The sequence below is a fragment of the Palaemon carinicauda genome, chromosome 3 (genome assembly GCF_036898095.1).
Source record: "Palaemon carinicauda isolate YSFRI2023 chromosome 3, ASM3689809v2, whole genome shotgun sequence".
In the NCBI taxonomy this organism is placed as follows: domain Eukaryota; kingdom Metazoa; phylum Arthropoda; class Malacostraca; order Decapoda; family Palaemonidae; genus Palaemon; species Palaemon carinicauda.
In genome coordinates, this window is record NC_090727.1 from 153,257,198 (window position 1) to 153,283,834 (window position 26,637).

Sequence of the window (26,637 nt, forward strand, 5' to 3'; positions counted from 1 at the left end):
TCTTCAATTCTTGTGCCGGCCTTTCTTACTCTCTTCACTTCTTTCCAAAACTTCTTCTTATTCTCTTCATATGACTGACCCAGTCCCTGACCCCACCTAAGATCAGCTGCCCTCTTTGCCTCACGTACCTTGCGCTTTACTTCCACCTTTTTCTCTCTATATTTTTCATACTTCTCTATACTATTACTCTGCAGCCATTCTTCAAAAGCCCTCTTTTTCTCTTCCACTTTTACCTTCACTCCTTCATTCCACCATTCACTGCCCTTCCTCATGCTGCCTCCAACAACCTTCTTGCCACATACATCACTTGCGATCCCAACAAAATTTTCTTTTGCTAACTTCCACTCCTCCTCTAAATTACCAGTTTCTCTTACTCTCACCTCGTCATATGCCATTTTCAACCTTTCCTGATATTTACTTTTTACCCCAGGTTTTATTAGCTCTTCAACCCTCACTAGCTCCCTTTTACATCCACCTACTCTATTCCCCCACTCTTTTGCTACAACCAATTTTCCTTCCACCAAAAAATGATCAGACATACCGTTAGCCATACCCCTAAACACGTGCACGTCTTTCAATCTTCCAAACATTCTTCTAGTTATCAACACATAATCCATTAATGGCCTTTCTACTACTCTTCCATTTGCCACTCTTACCCATGTATACTTATTTTTATCTTTCTTCTTAAAAAAGCTAGTACTTATTACCATCTCTTGTTCAACACACATATCTACCAGTCTCTCACCACTCTCATTTTCACCTGGTACGCCATACTTTCCAATGACACCTTCTACCTCTCCAGCACCCACTCTAGCATTTAAGTTACCCATAACAACTACTACTTTGCAATAACACGAGTTACAACACTACACCAAGCATGGTTCAACCCATTTTATTACAAAAACTATGAAATACTGTATAAGGTGCAGAAAGGGATAGGAGGATAGATGTGAGAGAGCCAAGAGAGCGTGCTAGAAATAGGAATGAATGGCGAGCGATTGTGACGCAGTTCCGGTAGGCCCTGCTGCTGCCTCCAGTGCCTTAGATGACCGCGGAGGTAGCAGCAGTAGGGGATTCAGCATTATGAAGCTTCATCTGTGGTGGATAATGTGGGAGGGTGGGCTGTGACACCCTAGCAGTACCAGCTGAACTCGGTGAGTCCCTTGTTAGGCTGGGGAACGTAGAAAGTAGAGGTCCCCTTTTTTGTTTTGTTTCTTTGGTTGATGTCGGCTAACCCCCAAAATTGGGGGAAGTGTCATGGTGTGTATATATATATATATATATATATATATATATATATATATATATATATATATATATATATATATATATATATATATATATATATATATATATATATATATATATATATATATATATAATAACATATATGACAACTGACCTTTAGATATCATACACGATGATTAAAAGCCAAAGGTATTATCTTTCTACTGGCAGTACAATCCTAATTCGATGTATGAACATGGGCCTGACAACCGGAAGAAAGACCCGCCAATTACAATTTAAGTGAAAGTTATGAGAAGCTGGACAGCACGGTCAAAAGGCGGTTTAGTATAAGGGTTGTAAACTGAGAGGGATGTTTCATGGTCTCAAATAAAACAGGGATTGTTGGAAGCCTCTGGTAGTCTTAAATCTTTTAGAAAACTGAGGGGAAAAGTTATGAGATTTTATTACTTCTCTTGTAGTTTATTTACTTCCATACTTCCTTAGCTCAATGGGCTATTTTTCCCTGTTGGAGCCCTTGGTCTTATAGCATTTTGCTTTTCAAACCAGGGTTGAAGTTAGCTAGTAATAATAACAACTACAGGGGCACTCAGTAGAGCGCAGATCTCCGCTGTTGCAGCTTATTTCTCGACCTCTTGCTTGACCGCGACCCTGACCTCCCAGAATTTAATCATTTCCAGCTTTTTACATAAAAGTTAATCCCTGCAATTTTCATTACTCTACAATTAAAATTGTAACTAGGAAGCTTTTCACAATCAAACACACACACACAAACAGGGGATAAAACATAACATCCTTCCAACTTCATTAGTGGAGGTAAAAATAAAGGAAATGCAAGAAAATGCTGAGGGCCCAACAAATCTTAACAAATGAAGGATCAGAAAAGCTTATAAAATAAGAAGTCAAAGAAACAAACCAAAAATTGGACATAGAAAAGAAAAAAATTGCAAGACATACTAAGAAAAAAAAATTGCATCATTCATAGTAAATGAAATAAGGTATCTTGAAAATTTTCTTCCCACCCTTCTGTCCGAAGAAATAAAAACAATTATGAACTGTATGGAGATTCTATATATAGTGTCTTCAATTTTAGATGACGTTCCCAAGTATTGGTTTGACCTATGTTACCCAATGTCCAGTATTTTCAAATGGACATTTTTCTACCATGGTAATCATGAAGTCATGAAAAAGCAGGTTTAAAAATGCCACAAACAAAACTTTAAGAATGCTTCAAGGAACTACAGACAGCTACATCAACACCAGTTTGCTTTCATACTAATGTAATGTGTAAATCTACTCTTTGCTGAAATATGTGAACATGCTACTAATCACATTAGATGAAATTCTTTGTAAAGAAATATCCCTTTTAGCTTAAGTGAATTCCATATATCTTTTCATATAACCATCTCGGAAAATCAACGGACATTTATCAGCAACGTAAGATATTTGGGGCCGAAGATTTTACGTATACTGACATGAAATTTCCACGGACCTAACCTTCCATTTCATAGCGATATTAATTTAAATACTGTCTGATATTTCCTGCATTTACCGTACAGAAATTACGTATTTCAATAATCATAATTTGATTCTTTCATTAATTTCAAAGTAAAAGAAAAAAAAAAGGTAATGATTAACTATTTTCTATAAATGAATATGAATTTAAAAAACTCACAATGATCGAAGAACTAACAACCTAGGTATTACTAAAGTTACGATTTTTGCCATCCCAAGAGCTGCCCGTCTACCCCATCCCAGCGTACGTGAGATGTGAACAGGCAAATTAAGAGGAAATCCATCATAAAGTTGATGACGGTAGCTTTATCAAGTTTCTCCTTCGATTATCCTATATACAGGACACATATGCAATGGGTTGGGATAATTTACATACGCAAAGCTTAAACATATTTAAACAATAGCAAAGGAAATGGTTTTGAGACATACTGTAAGCCTAATGGAAATACAATACATCTAAAGGAGTCTGCACACTTTAACCAATATATCATTATTTTTCGTAGTAAATAAACGCATAACTTTTCAAATTTCTCCACTGGGCAGATTAATTTCAAGTTACGACACAGCATTTTGTAACCTTGTCATTTCATGAAAACAGTGAATGATGTTAATCTCTACTTGATACTTTACATCAGGTGTGGCGATGGAAATATGCACGTATGACTTCTCAAGGAGCAAAACTAACAAACAGTGACAAATATACACTAACAGGTTGAATAATCTAACGGTCACGCGAACTAACACCAGAAAGAGTCTGAGTAATCTTACGCACCATAATTTGGCTGTTTTCATAACTGGACGTGAATAAGATTCACGTTGGTTAAGGCTAATATCTCACTCCTAAGATGACGGTAAGTGAAACAATGGTATCTTGAAGTCCCTTCCAACAGGGTACTAGAACAACTATCAGCTTCAAGTATTTAGGCAATAAAATAACATAGTACCTCACAAAAGTTCTGAATTCCATTTCTCTCAAAATATTGTACTGAAATTATTTATAGTTATCCTTTACTAGAAACAAATCTCCAACACCTACCTCTAATCATGACATGAAAAGTCTCAATCATGACCGAATGAAAGTTATTAACTTCGTACAGCTCTGAGATACGAAAAAGTCTGAAATGAAAACACTAAGAGCAACGGGAAGTCTTAAAGGAAGATCCAGAACTAATAGCAGCTAAAACTTACTACTGTATTACCATAGAGACAGCCTTACAGATAAGGAAATGAAAATATTAAAACAATAACACTCACCATTGAAGATATAAACTACATCCTTACAATGGCCTTATTGTTGGAAGTTACCACCCTTTTCGCTATCTTATTAAGTGATAATTGCCATCGTTTTTATATTCTTTTGGTACATCTTGATGTAGTGAACGGTAGGCTCGTTAATGCTACAATGACACTATGTCCACATAGCTTGTCCCTTCCTTAAGCATGACAAGGACTTTCATCTTTTCTGTTATAGTAAGCATCTCCCCTCAGACAACTGGGTTTAAGGGCAAATTCTCCCAACACCTAGCCAAGAGAAAGAGTGCTGGACCCATTTCTTTCCAGCCAGCCTAGCTACCAGGGTGGTCATGCAAGCCATCCGGGAAAGTTGTACGGGGCAGGGGCACTTGGCTGCAGTCACAGACCCCATAAGGCAGGGACCCACCGATAAAGTGAGATAATGTCCATTGAGTACTACTGTACTTCTTAAAGCTGTCCTTCCTTCCAAAAAGGAGGTCCTATTGGATTCAGTCTTTTCAGTACCAAAGAGGAAGAAACCTTGTTAGCAGCCTTAATTGGTTTTTTTTGGGGCTCAAGCTGTAATGAGATCATAAATGGAATCACCACTGACATTACTAGTATATCCACTGTAAACAAAGGGGCAATGTAGACTTAGCTACAGACTGCACGCACACACACACGCACAAAAAAAAAAAAAAAGAGGACACTGAAATTCTACATCCAAGACATGGAAGGCAGATAGGATGGCTACACGACTTCCAGCGCATTTTGAAGAGTGGCGTTCGCTGGGAGAACCCACATTTTACCTATCCCTTAAAAACTTGGATGCATATTCAAGCTCTCCCCACTCCTGAAGTGAAGTGTGCTACCCGGGGACCAAGCCAGAGGAATATACCTAAGAGCTTCAACGACTGCCAAGGATGACAAAGATTAATTAACTTTCATTTTGTACATCAAAGTAAAATCCAGCCACTGAACGGGTCATGAACTGCACTCGGTAGGTGGGGATGGCAGAAAAGTCCAGCCACCTACAAGAAGTACAGAGAGAGTGCTAGCAAGAACACAAGTTGCAGAATCCACCCTTTCACTCACATCTACTAAGTTCTTGTTTCACATCCATATTCAAATTAAACCACTAACCATTCACTCTGTAAAAATTAGAAATACAGTGATCCCTTAACATCTCGCAGTTTGCTTATCGTTCCCTCGGCATACAGTGGATTTATAAATATATTAATTGCAAATCTGTATTGCAGACTCCTCTTTATATAGTTGGTTTCTGAGAGTAGCTAGTTATTATATTTTCCGTATTTTAATCACGTTTTATAGCAGTCATTTTTGCGGTTAAAAATTAATTCAGTCAATTACAGTAATGCAGCATATACCCATGTACTTTATCTCAACTTCTAGTTCAATAAGTTAAAAAAAGGAAAAGAGAATGAATGGTATAAGCATCGTTAGTAACACATACGGCTGTAAATGAACGAGCAAAAATCAGCGGTTTTGTTATGAACAACCGATTTGGATAACAACAGCAGCAGTTTTTCTAGCATTTCAGCTTTTGTTTAATAGTAAACAATTACCGAAATTGTTACAAATGACGTTAAATAGATTAAGACTAATACAGTATATTATATTAACAGTACACCTTTCTCAATTAACGAAAAGATAAACTAAATTGCACAGAAACTTCTAAATGAATTGGACGAAAAAATTAATTATTTCCTAAGCTTTTGAATCAAGGATTGTAAAGGTAAAGGTAAAGACTAAAATATTATCGTGTATCAGCGATAGCAATGAAACGCCCCTAAAGTTCTATGTGTCATTAAAATTGACAGTAAATAAAACAATAATATTTTTACTAAAAACTACACATTTTTAAAAATAAAATAAAAATGATAGTCCAAATAATAAAAAAAAGAAAAAAAAGGGGGCTAGCCTTAATCAGTTGATTTGGAAAGCGTAGATGGTAGCATCAAAATGATTATAAACTCAAAACAATGGCAAACATATACTGTATTCGCTGTTTTCAACTCATAATACAATACTAATATGTTAATGTTACAATTATTATTATTGAGCTATTGAATTCCTGTTCATTTTAAGTGTAGTTTTACTTTTTTGCCACAGTAAATGAACGTACTGTATAGTTTGGTAAATGGCGTAGCCTCGCCATGCAGTTATTACATAAATGAATGTTCAGCAAATTTTGGTTTAAAAGGTGTTTTAAGAGCGTATAACGGGTTTATAAGATGTGAAACGTTAAAACGTCCCTATAACAGATGGCGACTACAGAGTAACGACAGAATTGCCAATGGCACATCCCTTCTTCACTTGCTCAATTGTGTACGAGTTTCAAGTACAACTTGAATTTCTGAAGAAATAAAAAATATGAGAAATATATACTGTAGATTTCTTTATTCAACTCGGCGATTTTTCAGACATCGTGGAGCGGAAACCAGAGACAGCCGAGTAATTACCGTACACACATACTTGAATCTAACAATTAAAGATTCATTCTGTAAGAAAGGAATATAGATTAACCCTTTTACCCCCACCATAAGGTTAAATTTCAAGCACATTTTGCTATATATTTTTTTTAAATTGCTCTAACAGGCTTAATTTTTGTCCTAGAGAGGTTAGGTTGGTCTCATTCTTTTGGAAAATGCCTGACGTTTCTCATAAAATTGTCAGAAATATGTAAAAACATGTCATTAACAGTGATTTGCAAGAACGTACCGGTACGTCCTTAAGGGGTAAAAGGGTTAAAGCCTATGGATGGGAGATAACAGTACATACTCATAACGTCCGAAGGAGTGCAGAATCTTCAGAGAAAAGTAAGAGGGGCTACTTGCATGTGCCCGTCATTAACTACCTCGTTAACTAGTTTAACGGCCATTCCCTATTTGACAGGATGGAAGGTTTGCATAAGCGTAGGAACAGATTAATTAAATGAATTTGGTCATAACACTTAACATCTCGGCTGTTTTAGTAGCAGATTTGTTTTCGTTAATATCCACATGTGTAGGGACCAAACAAACTTGAACATTTACATGATCTTTCCGTGATATAAACTTTGTGCTTTCTTACTAGTTTTTAAATGGTATGCAAAATTTTAATTGTTTTACTATATAAGTTAATTAATATTTTTCTTTTATCTTGAATTAATTATTAGTTACTAATCATACTCCCATTTGAAAGACTAACATTTCTAGTCACTGAAAATTAAAACTTTCTCTGATGGAATATTACATGACACTGCAGAATCAATTGCACATAGGATTGCTGTGTTAACATTAAATTGTTAATTAAGAGAATTAAATGTTCTTCTATGACACATAGTAGTACATACAACATTTGTTGATTTGCAGCCATCAGTAAAAAGTCTATAGACTGGACATTTATGTCTTGCATGTTGTATGTGCTGTATGATTTTCTTATAATGTAGTTCTTAGATAAGAAATATATATATAAATACTAATGTAACTGGCAGTTTAAACTTGTCTTAAGTAATCAGTAAAAGCTAACGAGAGAAGTGAAAGATTTCCTTTTTAATATCATAAATCAACATTAACAAAACCTAGGGGCATCTGAAATATTTTCTAAAATTAGTTCTTTTCCTGTGTTATACTTTTCATGATGGGAATATAGTGATAGTGAAAGGAATTGATTCACAGAGGATAGAATAACTAATTTGCTTAAAAGACCTAAGGAGGAGATTGTACGGGATTCCAGTCAACGACTTTCTTAGATCCAGGACCACAACACCTAGCACAAACAAACCCCCATCCCCAGCTCATCAAAGAATTTCTTTCCAAAACTAATCAGTTTCAACAATAAATGCTTTCCTCAAATATATAAATGGACACAGACAGAAACACTACCAAACGAAATGTAACTCCTCTAAAATTCAGTGCTATTCCTAATTCCTAAAGTGTGTGAACCAGTGTGTATGTTCTCCCTCGCTTCATTTCGAACTTACGACAAGTTTGTTAGTCGGTCTCTTGCGAGTATTTCCTACCACCTCATTAACCTATAATGGAGAAAAATATGTGAATATAGAAATCTAAAATCTATTTCCCTATATGAATCTAGACTAATGCTCATCCTTTGTATACAGTAGTCTCTATAAAGTGATCTATAAACTTCCAACTCCTTAAATTCTAAGTCAGAGTCAGAGAGAGAGAGAGAGAGAGAGAGAAAGGGACTAACTTAATGACTACAGACTTAATGTTAATAATTTCTGACAATAAAAATACCTCCAGTGTGCTAAATCATCTATTTATTGAGTAGCCACAATACAAAAAAATATAGTAGTAGTGTGGTGATGTTCCTACCCAGCCTATTGCCTTCTTCAAACTTGGGTTAAATTCGCGTACCGTGGAACCCTATACACTAAGTTCCATGCGTGTGGCGGAGGAGGAGGAGGAGGGGGGAAGACGCTGGCAGGTGGTTGGCTCAGGAGCTTGTGTCAGATGAATTCTGGTGAAGAAAAGTCACGACCTTAGGCAACAACTAAGAGACTCTTAAGTCTTGTGATTATGAAAATAATTCTTAAAAAGATAAAATAACCAGCTCACAAAATCTAAGGGAGCGAGTTTGTCTACTCCTTAGTTGTCAAGCTGGTACAAACCACCAATTTGAAATGCCAATGTGGAATTTTGTTCTATGCTTTACTTTTAAACGACCGTGGCCTACCTCTATATAGCCACTTCAACGGAGATGATAGGAAACCCGCAAAGTACGCAAGACGGCTGCTTTTACAGGACTTACAGTTTACCTCTGCATAAAAGCCACAACCAATGACACGGTCACAACACAAAAACTCTCAGTTTTAAAAGACACAGAACAATCAATGTCGTCATAAAAGTTTCTTAAGATAACCAAACATACAACAGTGATCTTAATCTGAAAGGGCAATTACATATCTTAAAATTATCGTCTAAGATATGCTAAGGTGGCAAGGCTAACCTTACACGGTCAATTAAAATACATTTTATATTATGAATAAAATCGTTCTCTCTGCTGAAAATATGCTCAGAGTATTCCCGAATACTGTAATGATTATTATCAACTCTGACAGGATTCTGGATGTCTTAAGAAGAACCTCAAATTCTTAAACAACTCCCACCAAAGTGAAGCATTAGAAACCGTAAATGGGATAAAACGCTCACAAAAATGTACACAGTCAATTAAAGAATAGTAGTCATCGAAATGTTAGTGAAGGAAGGTGCGAAATAGGGCACTAAAACTTATCTAAAACTGGGAGACACATGTAAAGTGAGCACTGGTCATACAACAGTAGTTTCAGAAAAATTACCACTTTATTACTGGGATCCTATCTAAATGTTAGGGACATTTGAGTTCCTAAATAATACATACATACATATACCAAAGGCACTTCCCCCAATTTTGGGGGGTAGCCAACATCAACAAATGAAACAAAAACAAAAAAGGGGACCTCTACTCTCTACGTTCCCCCCAGCCTAACAAGGGACTCAACCGAGTTCAGCTGGTACTGCTAGGGTGCCACAGCCCACCCTCCCCCGTCATTCACCACAGATGAAGCTTCATAATGCTGAATCCCCTACTGCTGCTACCTCCGCGGTCATCTAAGGCATCGGAGGAAGCAGCAGAGCCTACCGGAACTGCGTCACAATCGCTCGCCATCCATTCCTATTTCCTAAATATATAAAAAAAATCTTTTGTCTGATAACAGCTGCTTCATTACAAAGGCACAACGGACTAGTATACGGTACGGTTCAAAACAGAAAACCTTATGCAACTTGATATACTGTATAATGAATATCCTATTCTAAGTTAAATCCTTTAAGATAAAATTTCAAAATATAACCAACTAAAAATATCCCACAAAAAATTTTTCTCAATATACAAAGATGCATTTCATGTATTTTATTTATGAGCAACAGACCGACATTAACGCTCATCAAACAAGTATATATTGTCAGAGGACTATCACCCAGGGTTTGTATCTTAGTGTGCGCATTCCTGCTAAGGGCTAATTTTGCCTGTTTGATGCTTAAAAAAACATAATGAAAAAAAATGAAAGAATTCACATCAACCCAGTGTATTAAAATATACTGGGAGACTTCCAATGGTAAAACAGTAAAGCATTTGCTTATATAGTAGTTTTCACTTAAGCTTTGGTGATTTGTGGGCAGACTTATCTTACACTTACGAACGAGACAACAGATTTAATTGTACTCTGTGTATCATAATTTATGAATGAAAAAATATCAATATGCATTCATTTGCGGGAGAATGTGTTCATTGTTGAATTATTTATGCCAAACATGCACTCTAATAGGTGGTTACTTTAATTATTCAAAATCTACATATATTCCGATAAATAGTAAAATTCTAGCCTACAGCCATCAAAGTTCATTATGTACCAAGTATTTCGTATTAATGCCTAAGGTCAAATATAATCTCGACTACTTGCAAAAGGGGCATCAAAATGTTTAAAAGACCTGCATAAACCTAACTGACATGAGGTTACGAGGAAGAGTACAATACTCCTAATATATCACTTAGGAACTATTTTGCATGTAAGAAAAACACAAGCACTTGTCACCATTGCCATATGAATACGCATTCGTGCAAGGTTTCCCCGAGATAATCAATCACTTGAAAATACTATAACGAACAACAAAAACCTATAAAACCCGTTCTGCATGTTCATCTTTATATCTCTGCCAAATTCAAAGGACCATTATTCTATAGCAGAGAAAAGTCTAACATAGGCAATTCAAATAAGTTATAAAGCTTCCTGAGAGGGGAAGACGGTGTCATAAATGTTCTCTTAACACTACTGGACGATTCCAGAGGAAATCCAATCAAGAGCCAGAATTACATATAAATAAAAATTACAAACATCGACGAGACACATGAATGCTCTAAACACCAAACGACAGATAAAATAACGATAAAAGAAAAATGGTCTTTCTTTGATTCAAAACAATGAGACAAGATTGAATCACTTCAATAATATGAGGTGACAGTTTCTCACTATTCAAGATATACAGGGTATGTTTTTATTAGATTCGGCTAACTTTATCACATTATTATTATCCCTTTTACCCCCAGGGTATTTGGAAATTTCCAACCCTTAACCCCAAGGGGGTTATTTTTTTCCCAGCATATATTTTTTTTTAAATTGCTCTAACAACCTTAATTTTTGTCATAGAGAGGTCAGGTTGGTCTCATTCTCTTGGAAAATGCCTGAATTTTCTCAAAAAAATTATCAAAAATATGAAAAAGAAATTTTTTTATAGCATTTTTTTGCAAGGACGTACCGGTACGTCCATGGGGTAAAGGGATGGCTTTTGTGAAACGTACCAGTGCGTCCTTTGGGGGTAAAAGGGTTATTATTATCATTACTAGCAATGCTATAACCACAGGACTGGGTCCTTCTCACTCGGTAGTCCCTGATAGTACATTACACCCATAGTAGTTTAAATAAACGTTTGATAATCAATGTACAGTACCTATTGGCCAGTGAAGTTGCGGTGTAGGGCACTTGTATAAATGTTAAATTATATATGCAATGAAATCAATTGTGATAAAACTAAACTTTACTTGAACATTGTGCATTGAAATTTGCATGGGTTCTGTGTACTGTATACTAACAAAAGATACTAAACATGGAGATCAAATGCTTCAGACTTATGTGCTAGTGAGGTTAAGAATAAATACGAAGGAAATTGAAATAAAAATATGCAATATAGATTTGAATGTAAGGTGAATTTGGTCTGTGAGATCATTGATATATCATCAAGTCTAACATGTAATATTGCAAGAGATATTCTGGAATGAAAAAGATACAGAAAATAGTTTTGATTAGTAATCCAAATATTGTTTCATTTATTCTTTCTTGCAAACACAACGAAGCAATCGTTTTCTCTTTAAATGTATGTCTGTGATATCAATGTACAACTTTAATACGGAGAGAAATCCTGGCTTCTTACCTCACCCTCTAACATAAAGAAGATTCCAAATAACAGCTATTCATCAAGTATAGCTTGAGGGCAGCAGACTTTTGCTATTAAAAAGTTTAACAAGGACACCAAATTTCATATCTAGATCCAAAAACCCTGAATGCTTAATTCAGTCAGGCTCTAGGCCCAGGACAACGGCGGGTCTGTTCCATAATCACAACACAATACCGCAAGACACAGGAACGCAGGGAAAGGATAAGGAATACACTTGGGAAAGCACAAGGGATTCAAAACACAAGGGAAAGCACAGGGATACCACGCGGGAACCACGTGGGACACACGAGTCGGGGACACAAAAGGTCGCACAGAGAATGGAGAGCGACGGGATGGTATCACGATGCGACCAGAGAACTTACTGAGGAGCGAGACCCAAGCTAACACCCGACCTGGCTCGGGACTAGCCTCAGGGCACGTATCCTTACGACTGGGTTAGTTCTCATAGAAAACGGAAGTAGGGTAAACTACACAAAACTACGGTCGGTTGAGAGGAGATTCCAGGTACCTCCTAAGAAAGTAGTTCGAGGTAAGTCTCTGTGTTGGAACAAATGCAAATTGGAAAGGAAAGTACAACATGGCCAGCAAAAGCGAAGCCAAGGAACACTGCATAAGTTCTTTTGAAACTATGATAGCACTCATCTGCCATTATGAATTTCCCTGTAATTGGGGCTTCTGAAAGAACATTCCAGTCGCAGCACAGATTGGACTGCAATTACGAATCTGGGCTATATGGCTCAACACAGGAGGCCAATCTGGCCGCAGGTGCAACTAGGGGAAACTCCCACAGTTAAAATATGGAATTAAAAGACATTAGAGAGCAAGATGGAAGAAACCATGTGGGAGTGGAGATATAGTTATGCGTACTAAAATTTCTAAAATGGATTATGTGAAACTGCATTGGAAAAATTAAGGTGCCTCACATAAATGAGTTTTATTTTGCTCACATTTCTAAATCGTATGAAAAATTTCATAAATAACGATATATATCACTTAAATCCCGATGAACTAAAGCTAAAACCTCATGCCCAATATTCTATAACAAAACCTGACTATAAAATATGATAACTCAAGTGGCTACAAATTGTTTTAATAGCCATTTTCAACTCAATAGAGGTAACCCACCTGCTAACCCAGTCCAATAATCTAAAACCCCTCCTTAATTGTAGTTTTTTAAATCTTCAAAAATTGTATTCTACTGTATTCTAAAGTCAACCACGTGGTAAACTATAATCATGATGTGGCTACATCATATAATTTTCTGTTACAATTTTTCCAACTTCCGGTACCAACATTATAAAGAAAGTCTCGCATCAAATCCCTGACCACTTCCCTACTTTTATTTACATCGGCAACAGTTGCAGATAAAATTTGATGCATTCCTTGAAGCAATAAGATGACAAACTAAAACTTGAAAAATTTTTCTTTAGTATAAAATTTAAATTTTTATGTAATACGCAACAACGTACGTACTTAGATGAATGCATCAGATTTCATTGCAATTACCGTCTTGCTTGTACAACCTTATGGCTTCAATTTTTCATAATGAATTTGATAGGTTTAATTTTTCTCTTATTTTACAACAACCTTCTTTCAGATAAAATATTTCTATCTCTTCTGTTTCAAAAGCTGGAAGGGATTCTCAGGGAAATATTATCATTACAAACTCACTTTAACATTCCAACAATGTAAATATTTCCTTCACCGAAATATTAACATTGTAAAAATGCCCCAGTCATTCACCGAATCCCTTGCCTGAACGGACACATCCTTTGAACAATGTTCCCTGATACGTCTCGTCAGAATTCTTTTCCACACGAAAGGGTTTGTTCCGAATTCTGGCGAGAGAAAATTGCCTCATCCGACTCTCAACCATTGAGATTTCAAAGATGTGAGATTACATCATCTCTAGAAAGATTGGAGTCCAAAAGGCTCCGTCATTTCTATAGCGACCGAACTCAAAAGAAACCACAGGAAAGTATTTAGTCAAAAAAAAGGAAAAAAAAATACACAAAATGCAAAGACAGAGATCCTTCAATCTAGAATCTTTTAAGCTCATATTCTAAAAAAATGCAATGAGTTTCAACTGATCAGAAAATTGACTTTTTTTATACTACCTCGTAAGTAATACAGTCATTTCCACTATCCTAGAAGCACAAAAAAATAAAAAAAAAATATTTATTTTGATAGTCAATCCACATTTGTAGGACAAAATTAAATTCTAATTATAATTTTTTTATTTCTATACTCACCTGATGTTCATATTCTTCTCCAGAAGCCTTGTTTAAACAACATTTACCTATGAAATTGTAAACTTTAAATTTTCCCAATTTCTTTCATTTCAACCAATAAAAGCCCTTAAATGAATACAGCTCTCTAGCAGTAAGTGGTAAGAAGCCAAGACTGTTGCATCAGGAAGTGAACAACTTCAGGTCAGTCGGAGAGCGTCGAGAACTCGTCCGGGCACCTCGACAGCTAGAATTAGAATGAAGGCTCTGACCGCTTTCAAACCTGTACCACCAGTGATTACTGGCGCCAGTTGCCATAATATCGATAATTCTTAATTGATCGTTACCAGCTATTGCCAGTCTTACCCCTACTTAAGGATGAAGATTTATATTTATGTAGGAACAAATATTTTTTACTTTCGAAGTTGACATTATCTCTCTTGAGATATAGGGGAGAGTGGGCATATTCTGTATATGAACATCAGGTGAGTATAGAAATAAATCTTATCAAAATTCTAATTATTTCTATGAATCTCCCTTAATCATATTGGTGATTCCCACGTACTGTTGGAGGTGGGTCGTGCGAGCAATGCATTGAGGTTAAGGATACAGACCTGGTCTAGATTACTTGTCTAGTTTACTTTGATAAACCATCTAAAATACGGGATTCCATTTTGAAGTACCGTATTTCCCGTGTGATAAGACGCTATAAGTCAAGTTTTAGAAAAAAAATTGAGGATTTAAAACTTCTAGCAGAAATTCATGGTCAGCGACTCTAGCGTGATTATTGTCTGGCACAGTAACTTTTCTTATTTTGGGTGTATTATGAAACGTTCAAGTTAATATTTATTAGCTATATGCTGATTATCCCAATTCCATTACATATTGTTATAAGAAACAACTAGACCAGACATAGTTTCCACCAAAAATACACGTTTACTCAAAGTGCTTGGCGTTCAGTGTTGATTACATGAAAGTAGTGTTGCCAGAGGTTCTCTATAAAATTTTGGTAAAGATGTAAAATTCTAGTAATACGAAGTTCCAAAATTCCTCATATACCCTATAAATTTTCACACAAAATGAGGTTATTGAATATATTCTATAAATTCTTTTAGGTGGAATACTTTCACTACTGTTTATATGATTCTGGGTCTAGTTACTTTTTTGCTAACTTGGTAATACTGCACTCAACTAACAGAAGTTTTTTTCCAAGGACGTATTCAGCAACTGTCTGTTTGTATTATTTCGGAACTCAGACAACAGAGTCATTATCAATAAATTTCTTTATTACAAAATATCAACAAAATATGATAAAATTTGATATACTGTACAGTATACTGAATAAACAACTATGTCATAGTGTCGTCTGCTAAGAGACCACTAGTTGGCATGTTTACTTGTGGAAGGGTGTTACCGAGTCATCAGCTGATTACCAAAATAAACTAATAATATGCTACTGTACTTCATTAAATGAAGTGCAATATAAAAAGGAATGAATATCTGCTATATGAAATTAATTATAGGTTTATATTCTATCTCTCGTGAGTTTGAGTGCTTGTATGTCAATAGAATGTGTTTGAGGGGTGTCAAACTCCCCTATATAACTTTTTTCTAGTGTTAAGGCGCAGGGTGATTTTGAGGGACATTTTTCGTGAAAAAAGGTGCGTTTTATGACACGGGAAATACGGTAATTGAAAATACAGTAATGTAGATTGGCTTAAGATAATGCTTTGTGCACACCTACTTGATATACCCTTGAGCTGCTAATATACTGCATCTCCACTCTCAACCATTGGTGAATTTTTTATCTAATTCCTTATGATCTTCTGTAATTGAACTTTAACAAGGAACTGTCGAGCAACAGAAACTGGGGACACTACCTCTATTACCTTTCATTTGTCCAAACACAAATTTATGGTTCTTACTGGCCAAAATCTATTCTCTACTGAACTGTTTTCATCCAGGTTAGTGAAGGAATGTGAAAAACTTTAGGCAGACGAAGGTAAAAGAAACAAGATCATATTGTGTTTACACAAAGCCTGCCTTCATCAACAATGCTTGTAATTCATTTATGCATTTAGCCGACACTGAAGTCAACAGAGCACTAGCCTTTACTGAATGCTGTAAATGACCCAATAGTTACCACTTGATTTCAGAATTCCCAAAAAAGAAAGTATTGGTCTTATTCACCACAAAATTAAGGAATTGCGAGGTACCGTATTAGCTGTATTGTTAAGAAAATACTTGATTCTGTAAGGCACAGTGAACATTCAGAAACCCTACTGAAGGAGAACTAAGTAACTAGACCTAAATAATGAAGCTAGGTTAGTTCAAACAACCAAAAAAGGCAAGTACAACTTACTGCCCACAATAAAAGGCTCGCTGGCCTTAGAGAATAACAAAGAAAGTTAAATAAGTTAAAAATTAAACAGGTTGATCACTAACTTGTCTGGCAAGCAAGCACGAAGTGAAATATTTATCCATAAAAAACAACTACTTAATTGCCCAGAGCATCTGGTGGTCATTTAAACTGAATGTGATTACCATTTAACGTATAACCTAAATTTGGAGATGTTCTTTTGAGGCAACAAATATCGGATGAATTACTAAATAGCTCTCCAAATAGAGGTCAGGAACATATTTAGTCTTACATCAATTAGGCATGTCTCTGTTGAAGTGTGTCTTTGCACTAAACATGTACTTGAATCTCCAGTCTTTGTGGGACTGACTGCAATTCTTTGTATTTATAACAAAGTTAGAAAAACGACCACCCAAAACAATATACCCAGCTACTGGCATTCTGTCGTTTCTTCCACCCTTCTTCATCTCTTTCTCAGATAGGAGGCTGATGGCTAACGACAGAACCCAATACTCGGACACGAGTGGGCGACGACGACGACCCTTTGAAAAGGGGTTAGCAGTGGGATGCATGGGTTTTGCAGTAAAATAAATTAAGAATTGTGGAATGCAAGGGTTCAGCAGAAAAAGGAATTAACCCTTTTAGCCCCAGGCTATTTGGAAATTTCCAAGCCTTAACCCCCAAGAGGTAATTTTTTTCTCAGCACATTTCGCAGTATATATCTTTTAAATTGCTCTAACAGCCTTAATTTTTGTCATAGAGAGGTCAGGTTGGTCTCATTCTCTCGGAAAATGCCTGAATTTTCTCGTAAAATTATAATATGAAAAAAAAAAATTTATAGCATTTTCTTGCAAGGACGTACCGGTACGTCCATGGGGGTAAAGGGATGGCTTTTGTGAAACGTACCAGTACGTCCTTTAGGGGTAAAAGGGTTAAGAATTGTGGAATGCAAGAGTTTAGCAGTAAAATTAATTAAGAATTGTGGAATGCAAAGGTTCAGCAGTAAAAGGAATTAAGAATTGTGGAATGCAAGAGTTTAGCAGTAAAACAAATTAAGAATTGTGGAATGCAAGGGTTTAGCAGTAAAATGAATTAAGAATTGTGGAATGCAAGAGTTTAGCAGTAAAACAAATTAAGAATTGTGGAATGCAAGAGTTTAGCAGTAAAATGAATTAAGAATTGTGAAATACAAGAGATCAGCAGTAAAATGAATTAAGAATTGTGGAATGCAAGGGTTTAGCAGTAAAAGGAACTAAGAATTATTGAATGCAAGGGTTTAGCAGAAGGAACTAAGAATTATTGAATGCATGGGTTTAGCAGTAAAAGGAATTAAGAATTGTGGAATGCAAGAGTTTAGCAGTAAAAGGAATTAAGAATTGTGAAATGCAAGAGTTTAGCAGTAAAACAAATTAAGAATTGTGGAATGCAAGAGTTTAGCAGTAAAACAAATTAAGAATTGTGGAATGCAAGAGTTTAGCAGTAAAATGAATTAAGAATTGTGTAATGCAAGAGTTTACCAGTAAAAGAAATTAAGAATTGTGGAATGCAAGGGTTTAGCAGTAATAGGAACTAAGAATTATTGAATGGAAGGGTTTAGCAGTAAAAGGAAAAAGAATTGTGGAATGCAAGGGTTTAGCAGCAAAAGGAACTAAGAACTGTGAAATGTAACAGAAGGATCTAAAACTGTGGATAGCAGCAGAAGGGACCAAAGGATATAGACAAGGTTTTGTGTGGAGCTTTCGAATCTATGGAGAGCAGCATACGTTCAGTACCATTGCTTAATGAAAGTCTATCAATTTAGAATGACAATGAGGTTGGGTTAGGTTTGACAACGGGTTGCGAAACACCAGAATTACCAAGACTCAGGGAGGTTTTTACTGGATTTCAGAAGCTTAAACAATGGGAACAAGGAATAAAAAGAACTTGTGAAGCTCGTCACTATTAATAAATGGTTATAAAGATGGAGGGGTGTAAACGTTGTCGTCATCCAGCTACAACCGACAGGCCTAGTTTTCTTCGACTTGCTTGAGCAGTTAACTTTATCAATGATCAATAGCATTGAAACATTCACATTAGTGGTACCGAGAATGAAACAAACTCTTCACACTGATAATTTGAATCAAAGAGTTGCCCGAGACGATACAAGAGAATTTGGAACAAGAACTCTCGGACATAATTTCTGTGTATTTCAAGGCAATAACAGTAAACTAAACAAGAGGGACACTAAGTAGAGACAGAGCATGCCTTTGCCATGCCAAGCAGTCGTATTTTCCTCTTAACTTCAATACCTATAAGTACTTTGATGTATTTTCTTCAAAATCTATTGGATTTGTCCTTGGGCCATATCCCACCAAGTTTCATTGAAGTTGGTTCAGTAGTCTGACTGAAAAACACACCAAAGGGGCTGGAGAAGAATTAGGGACATTTTCCCCCCACATGGGGTCACCAGAAGAGAAGTTGCCTGCTTGCACCAGGACTCCGTCTCCCGTACACACTCCCGCCCCTCCCTCGCCTGGAACGACCCCACAACCCCTCTATCCTGAAGATCAGACTCTTGGGGAAGGGCCGCGGGCCTCTTCCCCTACTCTGGGTAGGGGAGGGTGGTAGGGAAGCTCGGTCAGACGAGACGCCCGGTGAAGCAAGGGAGGAAGGGATGCTCGGCTTCTTAGGCGACCTCTTCGTCGCCTACTTCTTCTTGGTGCTATACCGCACCCACTCAGACTCCTGGGGAAGAGCAATGGGCCTCTTCCCCACAAGTAAGAGGCGAGGAAAGGCTCGGCTTCCTATGTGACCTCTTGGACGCCTTCTTCTTCTTGGTGCCGAAGCGCACCCACTGCACCTCGTTCCAGGACTCGCACTCCGGACACGTGGCTGTAGGAGAACATAAGCTGCCCCTAAACGGCGAACACAGAGGAGAAGGGTAGGAAAGGGTATATAATGAACACAATGGGTCCATGTGGGGCCCGTGTGAGACACAAAGCGTCGCACTGGGTTAGGAGAGAGCGTTGAGATGTTATCGCGACGAGACCAGAGAACTTACTGGAGATCGAGACCTAAGCAAGCATGCTCTCTGACCCTGGGTTAGCCTCAGGGCGTGTATCACTCCGCCTGAGGTTACCCCTCATAGAAAACGGGACTAGGGTAAACTACACAAAACTCTGGTCGGTTGGGAGGAGATCCCAGATACTGTACTCCTAAGAAAGTAGTTCGAGGTAAGTACTCCGTGTTGGAACAAATATATTTTTTAAATTGCTCTAACAGCCTTAATTTTCGTCATAGAGAGGTCAGGTTGGTCTCATTCTTTTGGAAAATGCCGTAAGTTTCTCATAAAGTTATCAAAAATATGCAAAAAAAAATTTAAATAGCATTTTTTTGCAATGGACGTACCCATACGTCCATGGGGATAAAGGGATGAGTTTTGTGAAACGTACCAGTACAGTACGTCTATTGGGAGTAAAAGGGCTAAGAGATTCATCCTTGGGTCATACCCAAAATGACTACCAAGTTTGGTTAAAACCAGTAAAGTGGTTTCTGCGTAAAATTGCTCACAAACAGACAAGGGTGAATACATACCCTTCTCAAAATCCTCGATTTTGGCAAAGGCAAAACGGGGAAGGACGTCTAAAAACGCAGTGTGGAAGCAATCCGAGTTTTCGATTGCTGCCGGTCGACGAAGTAACTGAAAATGTATTCACTTAACGCTAGTGGGCTCTATTCACTCGTTAAGGACATGTATTGGTTGAGACAAACGAAAATGGGAAAATTAAAAAACTTTAACGGGCGTGTTGATTAAACCCGGGCTTCCGGAGACAAAGCAATATGAACATCTGGGGAGAATCATAGAAATAATAAAGAAATGGACATGCTTCAGTATTAAAGTATTCCAATGACTAAATTCTTATTTTCAGAAATGTGCATACAGTTAAACTACCGACTTAAATCTTACAATCAAAGATTCTTCAAGATGTTAAATATATGTATGCAGTCCTCCATTTTATAAAACATAAGTTAAACAGGTACTGAGACAAAGGGGTCCTTTGAATATAAAAAGTTCCAAGAGAAAGATAGAGGTAAAAAAATTGTAAAAAAAATTTGAAAAGATATTTATGTTTTGAAAAAACCAAAAATTTATAAGAGATTATTTTCTGGAGGCAATTTCATTACAAAAATACCCTATTAATTATTAGCAATGCATCCAAAATAGGTCAAAATTCAACAGTCACTTTCATGAACTATACCCTACTTTGTGTATACTTTGTATATGAAATCCTTTAACATATGAAAGGCAAAGTGGTAGTCACACTGTAGTACAAGTTCTTGATCTAACTGGAGAAATAAGAAGTTTGAACTACAATTAAGAAAATATACTAAACGTTTTCTCTTCGTAATACTTGCGGAAGATGAAATCCAGAGAAAAATCATGCTGACAAGTTAAGACATCCCTCTGAGGTCCAGCTGTCTCCTGTGTCACCACCAGCTAATATGCGCTGCCCTATAAACTCTTGTCGATCGGCGACACAGACTTACGCGTAGATAGATCACGAGGTGGGCTTAGAAAAATTACGCTCCTCGGCACGGCTTGAGGCGTTGTGGCATTTAGTATTTTTTTAAGTCTTGGGTACTTTGCAAATTGGGACGAACAAATTCTAAGCAGCATTTTCCACTGGACAAAATACACCACTTTCAAGAGAGTTCTAGATGTATTTGTCGTCTCAGCACATATCATAAACATCGGACTTTTTTATTTCTATCTTAATCAAGTTTCCTTCCCAAAGCAATAAATGAACAATTTCATTTTTTGTTTTAAAAATAACACTGGAAATAGCTTCACTGTCTTTCACAATAAACTTCGATTTAGGAATAGGTATGCCAGGACACCTACGACTAATCCAAAATTATTTACTCCACTGGAAGTTTAAAAGAAAAGATACAGGCTTTTTTCCCACCCTTTCCTCAGTTTGTATATACACATTTTAACTGCCCGTGGCGGGAAGGGACACTCGTCCCCGCCAAACATCAGGGTGGAGTAGAGGCGGCGGCAGTAGCAGCAGCGGCAACATGGGAATCCATAACTTTTAAGACGGTAAGAATTTGGAGGGGTACGACTGACACTTCTTCTCTGACGTTAAGACAAAATCTCCATGCGAAACACCAAGGGCCCTTCAATTCTAAACGGGTTTTAAATTTAGTGTACAGTAATTACTGGTCACACTCAACGCTTATACTGACCTTCGAGTTAGTCTCCGTCTTACGTCGTTTTGACCCTGTTGAGAGAGAAAGCAGTTATTGAGAACCCAGTGGCAAAAATATATCTTATTTATGAGAAGGTTATATACTTCTTGAACTTTACCTCAAAATAAACCTAGCAAACCTTTTCTCTAATCAAATGCATATTGAAATGATACGCTTACACCAACGTTTTAAACTATATTTCTTTGTCATGCATAATACTCTACACATTTTACACCTTTTTCAAGTTCACTAGTTATGTATTACCGTAGTCTAGAGACTACACTCTTAATGCTTTCCCAAAGATTTGTTATTAAACGAGGTAAAAACAGGAGAAAAGTAAATGAAAGTACTGTCGTATAACTTGTCCTGCACAGAATTTTTAATACCCTCATAAGTAGGCCAATTACGTGGAAAATTTAATTCACTACAGTATTTGATGTTTATATGAAACTTCCTGAAGCATAAGGAACAGTAACACAGTAAACATGGGCAAAATAAAAATAAACCCAATTTAACATCCAACAGCACCTAGACAGTTTAAAATTTATCAACACTGACACATAGAAATGGTTTAAACTTGAACCGTGCCACGGGAAATCCAACACAAGCAAATAATCTTTACCTCTCGTAGACCCTTCTGGGGGCTCCATCTTAACTGATGACGAAGACGAATTAGACACAACACTGCCCTCTCGTTCTCTGTCAGCTTCAACCGTCTCATCTTCCTCGTCCGGCTGCAAGAAGAAGAAAGTCGATATTATCGTATACAGTATACATCTAATAAACAGATAGGTTTTAATGCATAAATGAACTTCAAAAAGGCCATTTTTCAAATACATATACCAAGGCACTTAACCCTAATTTTGGGGGGTAGCCGACATCAAACAAATGAAACAAAAAAGGGGACCTCTACTCTATACGTTCCTCCCCGCCTGACAAGGGACTCAACCGAGTTCAGCTGGTACTGCTAGGGTGCCACAGCCCAACCTCCCACATTATCCACCACAGATGAAGCTTCATAATGCTGAATCCCCTACTGCTGCTACCTCCGCAGTCATTTAGGGCACCGGAGGAAGCAGCAGGGCCTACCGGAACTGCTTCACAATCGCTCGCCATTCATTCCTATTTCTAGCACGCTCTCTTGCCTCTCTCACATCTATCCTCCTATCACCCAGAGCTTTCTTCACTCCATCCATCCACCCAAAACCTTGGCCTTCCTCTTGTACTTCTCCCATCTACTCTTTCATTCATCACCTTCTTTAGCAGACAGCCATTTTCCATTCACTCAACATGGCCAAACCACCTCAACACATTCATATCCACTCAAGCTGCTAACTCATTTCTTACACCCGTTTTCACTCTCACTACTTCGTTCCTAACCCTATCTGCTCGAGATACACCAGCCATACTTCTTTGACACTTCATCTCAAACGCATTCAATTTCTCTCTCTCCGTCACTTTCATTCCCCACAACTCCGATCCATACATCACAGTTGGTACAATCACTTTCTCATACAGAACTCTCTTTACATTCATGCCCAACCCTCTATTTTTTACTAATCCCTTAATTGCCCCCAACACTTTGCAACCTTCATTCACTCTCTGACGTACATCTGCTTCCACTCCACCATTTGCTGCAACAACAGACCCCCAAGTACTTAAACTGATCCTCCTTTTCTCAAGTAACTCTCCATTCAACCTCGCACCACCTTCCCTTCTCGTACATCTCATAACCTTACCCTTACCTACATTAACTCTCAACTTACTTCTCTCACACACCCTTCCAAATTCTGTCACTAATCGGCCAAGCTTCTCTTGCGCGTCTGCAACCAGTACAGTATCATCCGCAAACAACTGATCTACCTCCCATTCATGGTCATTCTCATCTATCAGTTTCAATCCTCGTCCAAGCACTCGAGCATTCACCTGACTCACCACTCCATCAACATACTAGTTAAACAGCCATTTGTAATTAAGAAAATATATGCGGACGGGGTACTTCTAAATCCTGTAATCCCAAGCAAGTGAACGCCAACTCGTGACTTAGGAAGAACTCGTCTCCATTTATAGGGCATCACTTAATAGACAGTGGACCCTTTTTTACCCATTCAGTGCTATGCTGTTAATACAGCAATATACAACATGCAGTACTTGTATTTTTCTATACTAAGCAGTTTACTGCAGTAAAGCACATCACAAGAGAATTGGGGTATTAATATTTCCAATAATAGATAATGTATAATACTAGATGTTTATTACAGTAAAGTATATATAGTAAAGTATAGTACTTTAAATTCATTGCTGTAGTATATTTTACACTAAGGTACATTCAGTTCTCAAGTGATTACTTCAAGTAAAAAAATTAAATCTTAGAATTCCTCAACAAAAGACCGAATTACCACGGATAAAGAGGTTTCACCGTACTGATACCTAGGGTGAGTATACACAACATAAATCCATATTTGCCCCGAAAATTAAAGAAAACTATGAATGATTGTCCTATTTTCATTTCAGTTTACTTCCTGTTAAATTTGAACAAACATGTTCAACATAATCAATCGTGAGTTGTCCCTGTGACATGAGTTTTCTATTTGCTTCCACAAGATTGAACTGTTCATCTAGCTTGAGTTTGCTACTTGTTTCCTTTCCCCGACAAGACTGAACTGTTCAGCTAGCTTGAGTTTGCTACTTGTTTCCTTTCCTCGTCACGACTGAAATGTTCAGCTAGCTTGAGTTTGCTACTTGTTTCCTTTCCCCGACAAGACTGAACTGTTCAGATAGCTTGAGTTAGCTACTTTTTTTCCTTTCCCAACAAGACTGAACTGTTCAGGTATCTTGAGTTTGCTACTTGTTTCCTTTCCCCGACAAGACTGAACTGGTTCAGCTAGCTTGAGTTTGCTACTTGTTTCCTTTCCCCGACAAGACTGAACTGTTCAGCAAGCTTGAGTTAGCTACTTGTTTCCTTTCCCCGGCATGACTGAAATGTTCAGCTAGCTTGAGTTAACTACTTGTTTCCTTTCCCCGACAAGACTGAACTGTTCATCTGGCACAAGTTTTCTATCTGTTTCCCCAACAAGATTGAACTGTTCTTCTGGCACAAGTTTGCTATCTGCTTCCCCGACAAGACCGAACCATCTCACCTTTGCTCGTTTACCATCTTTGGCTTTCTTTTTGGGGTCTTCCTTCTTGTCGTCTTTCTTCGCCTCGCTACTGTCCTTCTTGTCTTCAGCCTCCTTCTTTCCTGATCTGTTGGAAAAAAATGTAACGTATCATTAGAAAAGGCCCTTTTCAAGATGCATCGATTTCTAAAAATATGCTCAACAAATTTTCTATTGGAGAAAAATCCTATAATCTAAACAAATAGGTTATATTGATTTGAAAAATATTCAAAAGATAAGTTTCCAGTTTTTGAAATCAAGATTTTTCACCGGTCACAGGTTGTATGGATAGAAAGCCACAAACTAAGGATATAAAGGATGCCATACCTTGTTTCTCTCTTTTCCTCTTTCATGTCAACATCTCCGTTTGTAGCCTCGGTTGATTCCACCTACAACAAATAGGATAAAAAGTTAGCAGTAGTCTTACAAAAAAATAACTAAAAACTCTTACTAAAATTTTACACCTTACAATTTAACAAAGCAAAAGTGTAGCCCTGTTAAGCTAGATTAGAAAAGCAGACTTTCTTACAGGTTTTTAGTGCTTGATGTGTAGGAAAACAATAATGTTGTCTATTTTGCTAACAATTTGTAATTTCAATTTAATATCCATCATATATTTTATAACTATGTAAAGATATATAAAACAAAAATAGGACATTAAATAAGTCTTTCAAAGCAAAACAAAGTTATATGAAAGTTAACACAGATCTCTAAAGTGAATTATGTATGATATCTGCTTTTACAGTTTCAGGCAAAATAACAACAAGATAATGTGTAAGCATTCTCACTTCTTTCAAGACCACTGCGATCTTACCTTCACTTCTTTGTCATTCTCTGTCACTTCACCAACTGCTTTCCCATCTTTAGATGCTGCTTGGGCCTTTTCCGTCGTGCCGTTCACGACCTTGCTCGTGGGCGGGGTACGTTTGGGCACAATGTGGAAGTCGGTCTCAGGCATCAGGGTCGACTTAGCGGCCTTCAGTCTCCCTGAGTAACTGTTTGCTAAGACGTACAGATCGTTCCTGCGGCTCTTTTCCTGATTTTTGACCTGTAAAAGATACGGCATGAATAATTATTAAGTTATACAAATAAAAAGAGGCAAGTACTTAACCCTTCTACCCCCAATGGACGTACTGGTATATTTCACAAAACTCATCCCTTAAGCCCCATGGACATACTGGTACGTCCTTGCAGAAAACTGATATTTGCATATTTTTGATAACTTTGAGAAACTTCAGACATTTTCCAAAATAATGAGAACCTGACTTCTCTATGACAAAAATTAAGGCTGTCAGCGCAATCTAAAAAAAAAAAAAAAAAATTGCAAAACGTGCTTGAAAAAGAAAAATGCCTGGGGGTTAAGGGTTGGAAAGTTCCAAAAAGCATTGGGGGTAAAAGGGTTAATGTATGTGCATTTACAAGACTCTACAGATATATACTGCTTTAGTTAATAAATAATCATAATCATTATTACTAGCTAAGCTACAACCCTAGTTGGAAAAGCAAGATGCTATAAGCCCATGGGCTCCAACAGGGAAAAATAGCCCAGTGAGAAAAGAAAATAAGGAAATAAATAAACGATCTGAGAAATAATGAACAATTAAAATGAAATATTTTAAAAACAGTAACAATATCAAGACAGATATTTCATG

The 26,637-nt window shown here is 37.1% G+C and overlaps 1 protein-coding gene across 3 annotated transcripts in view; it reads right to left on the reverse strand.

Annotated features, from left to right (window-relative positions):
* Positions 1-26,637, reverse strand: part of tho2 (THO complex subunit 2-like protein) — a 66,054-nt gene that overhangs the window by 19,040 nt on the left and 20,377 nt on the right. Inside the window, exons 23-28 of one of the 3 annotated variants that reach the window (XR_011044166.1) lie at positions 25,800-26,033; positions 25,313-25,374; positions 24,968-25,073; positions 22,450-22,561; positions 20,991-21,859; positions 8,262-8,478 (exon numbers count right to left, since the gene is read on the reverse strand). Coding sequence is in view for 2 of the 3 variants with exons in the window: in XM_068370971.1 (XP_068227072.1) it covers positions 8,455-8,478; positions 21,825-21,859; positions 22,450-22,561; positions 24,968-25,073; positions 25,313-25,374; positions 25,800-26,033 (573 nt within the window). In the remaining variant the exon portion in view is untranslated. Of the gene's footprint in view, positions 1-8,261; positions 8,479-20,990; positions 21,860-22,449; positions 22,562-24,967; positions 25,074-25,312; positions 25,375-25,799; positions 26,034-26,637 lie in introns of those variants that run through there. The other 2 variants (XM_068370971.1, XM_068370970.1) reach the window with 2 other exon arrangements.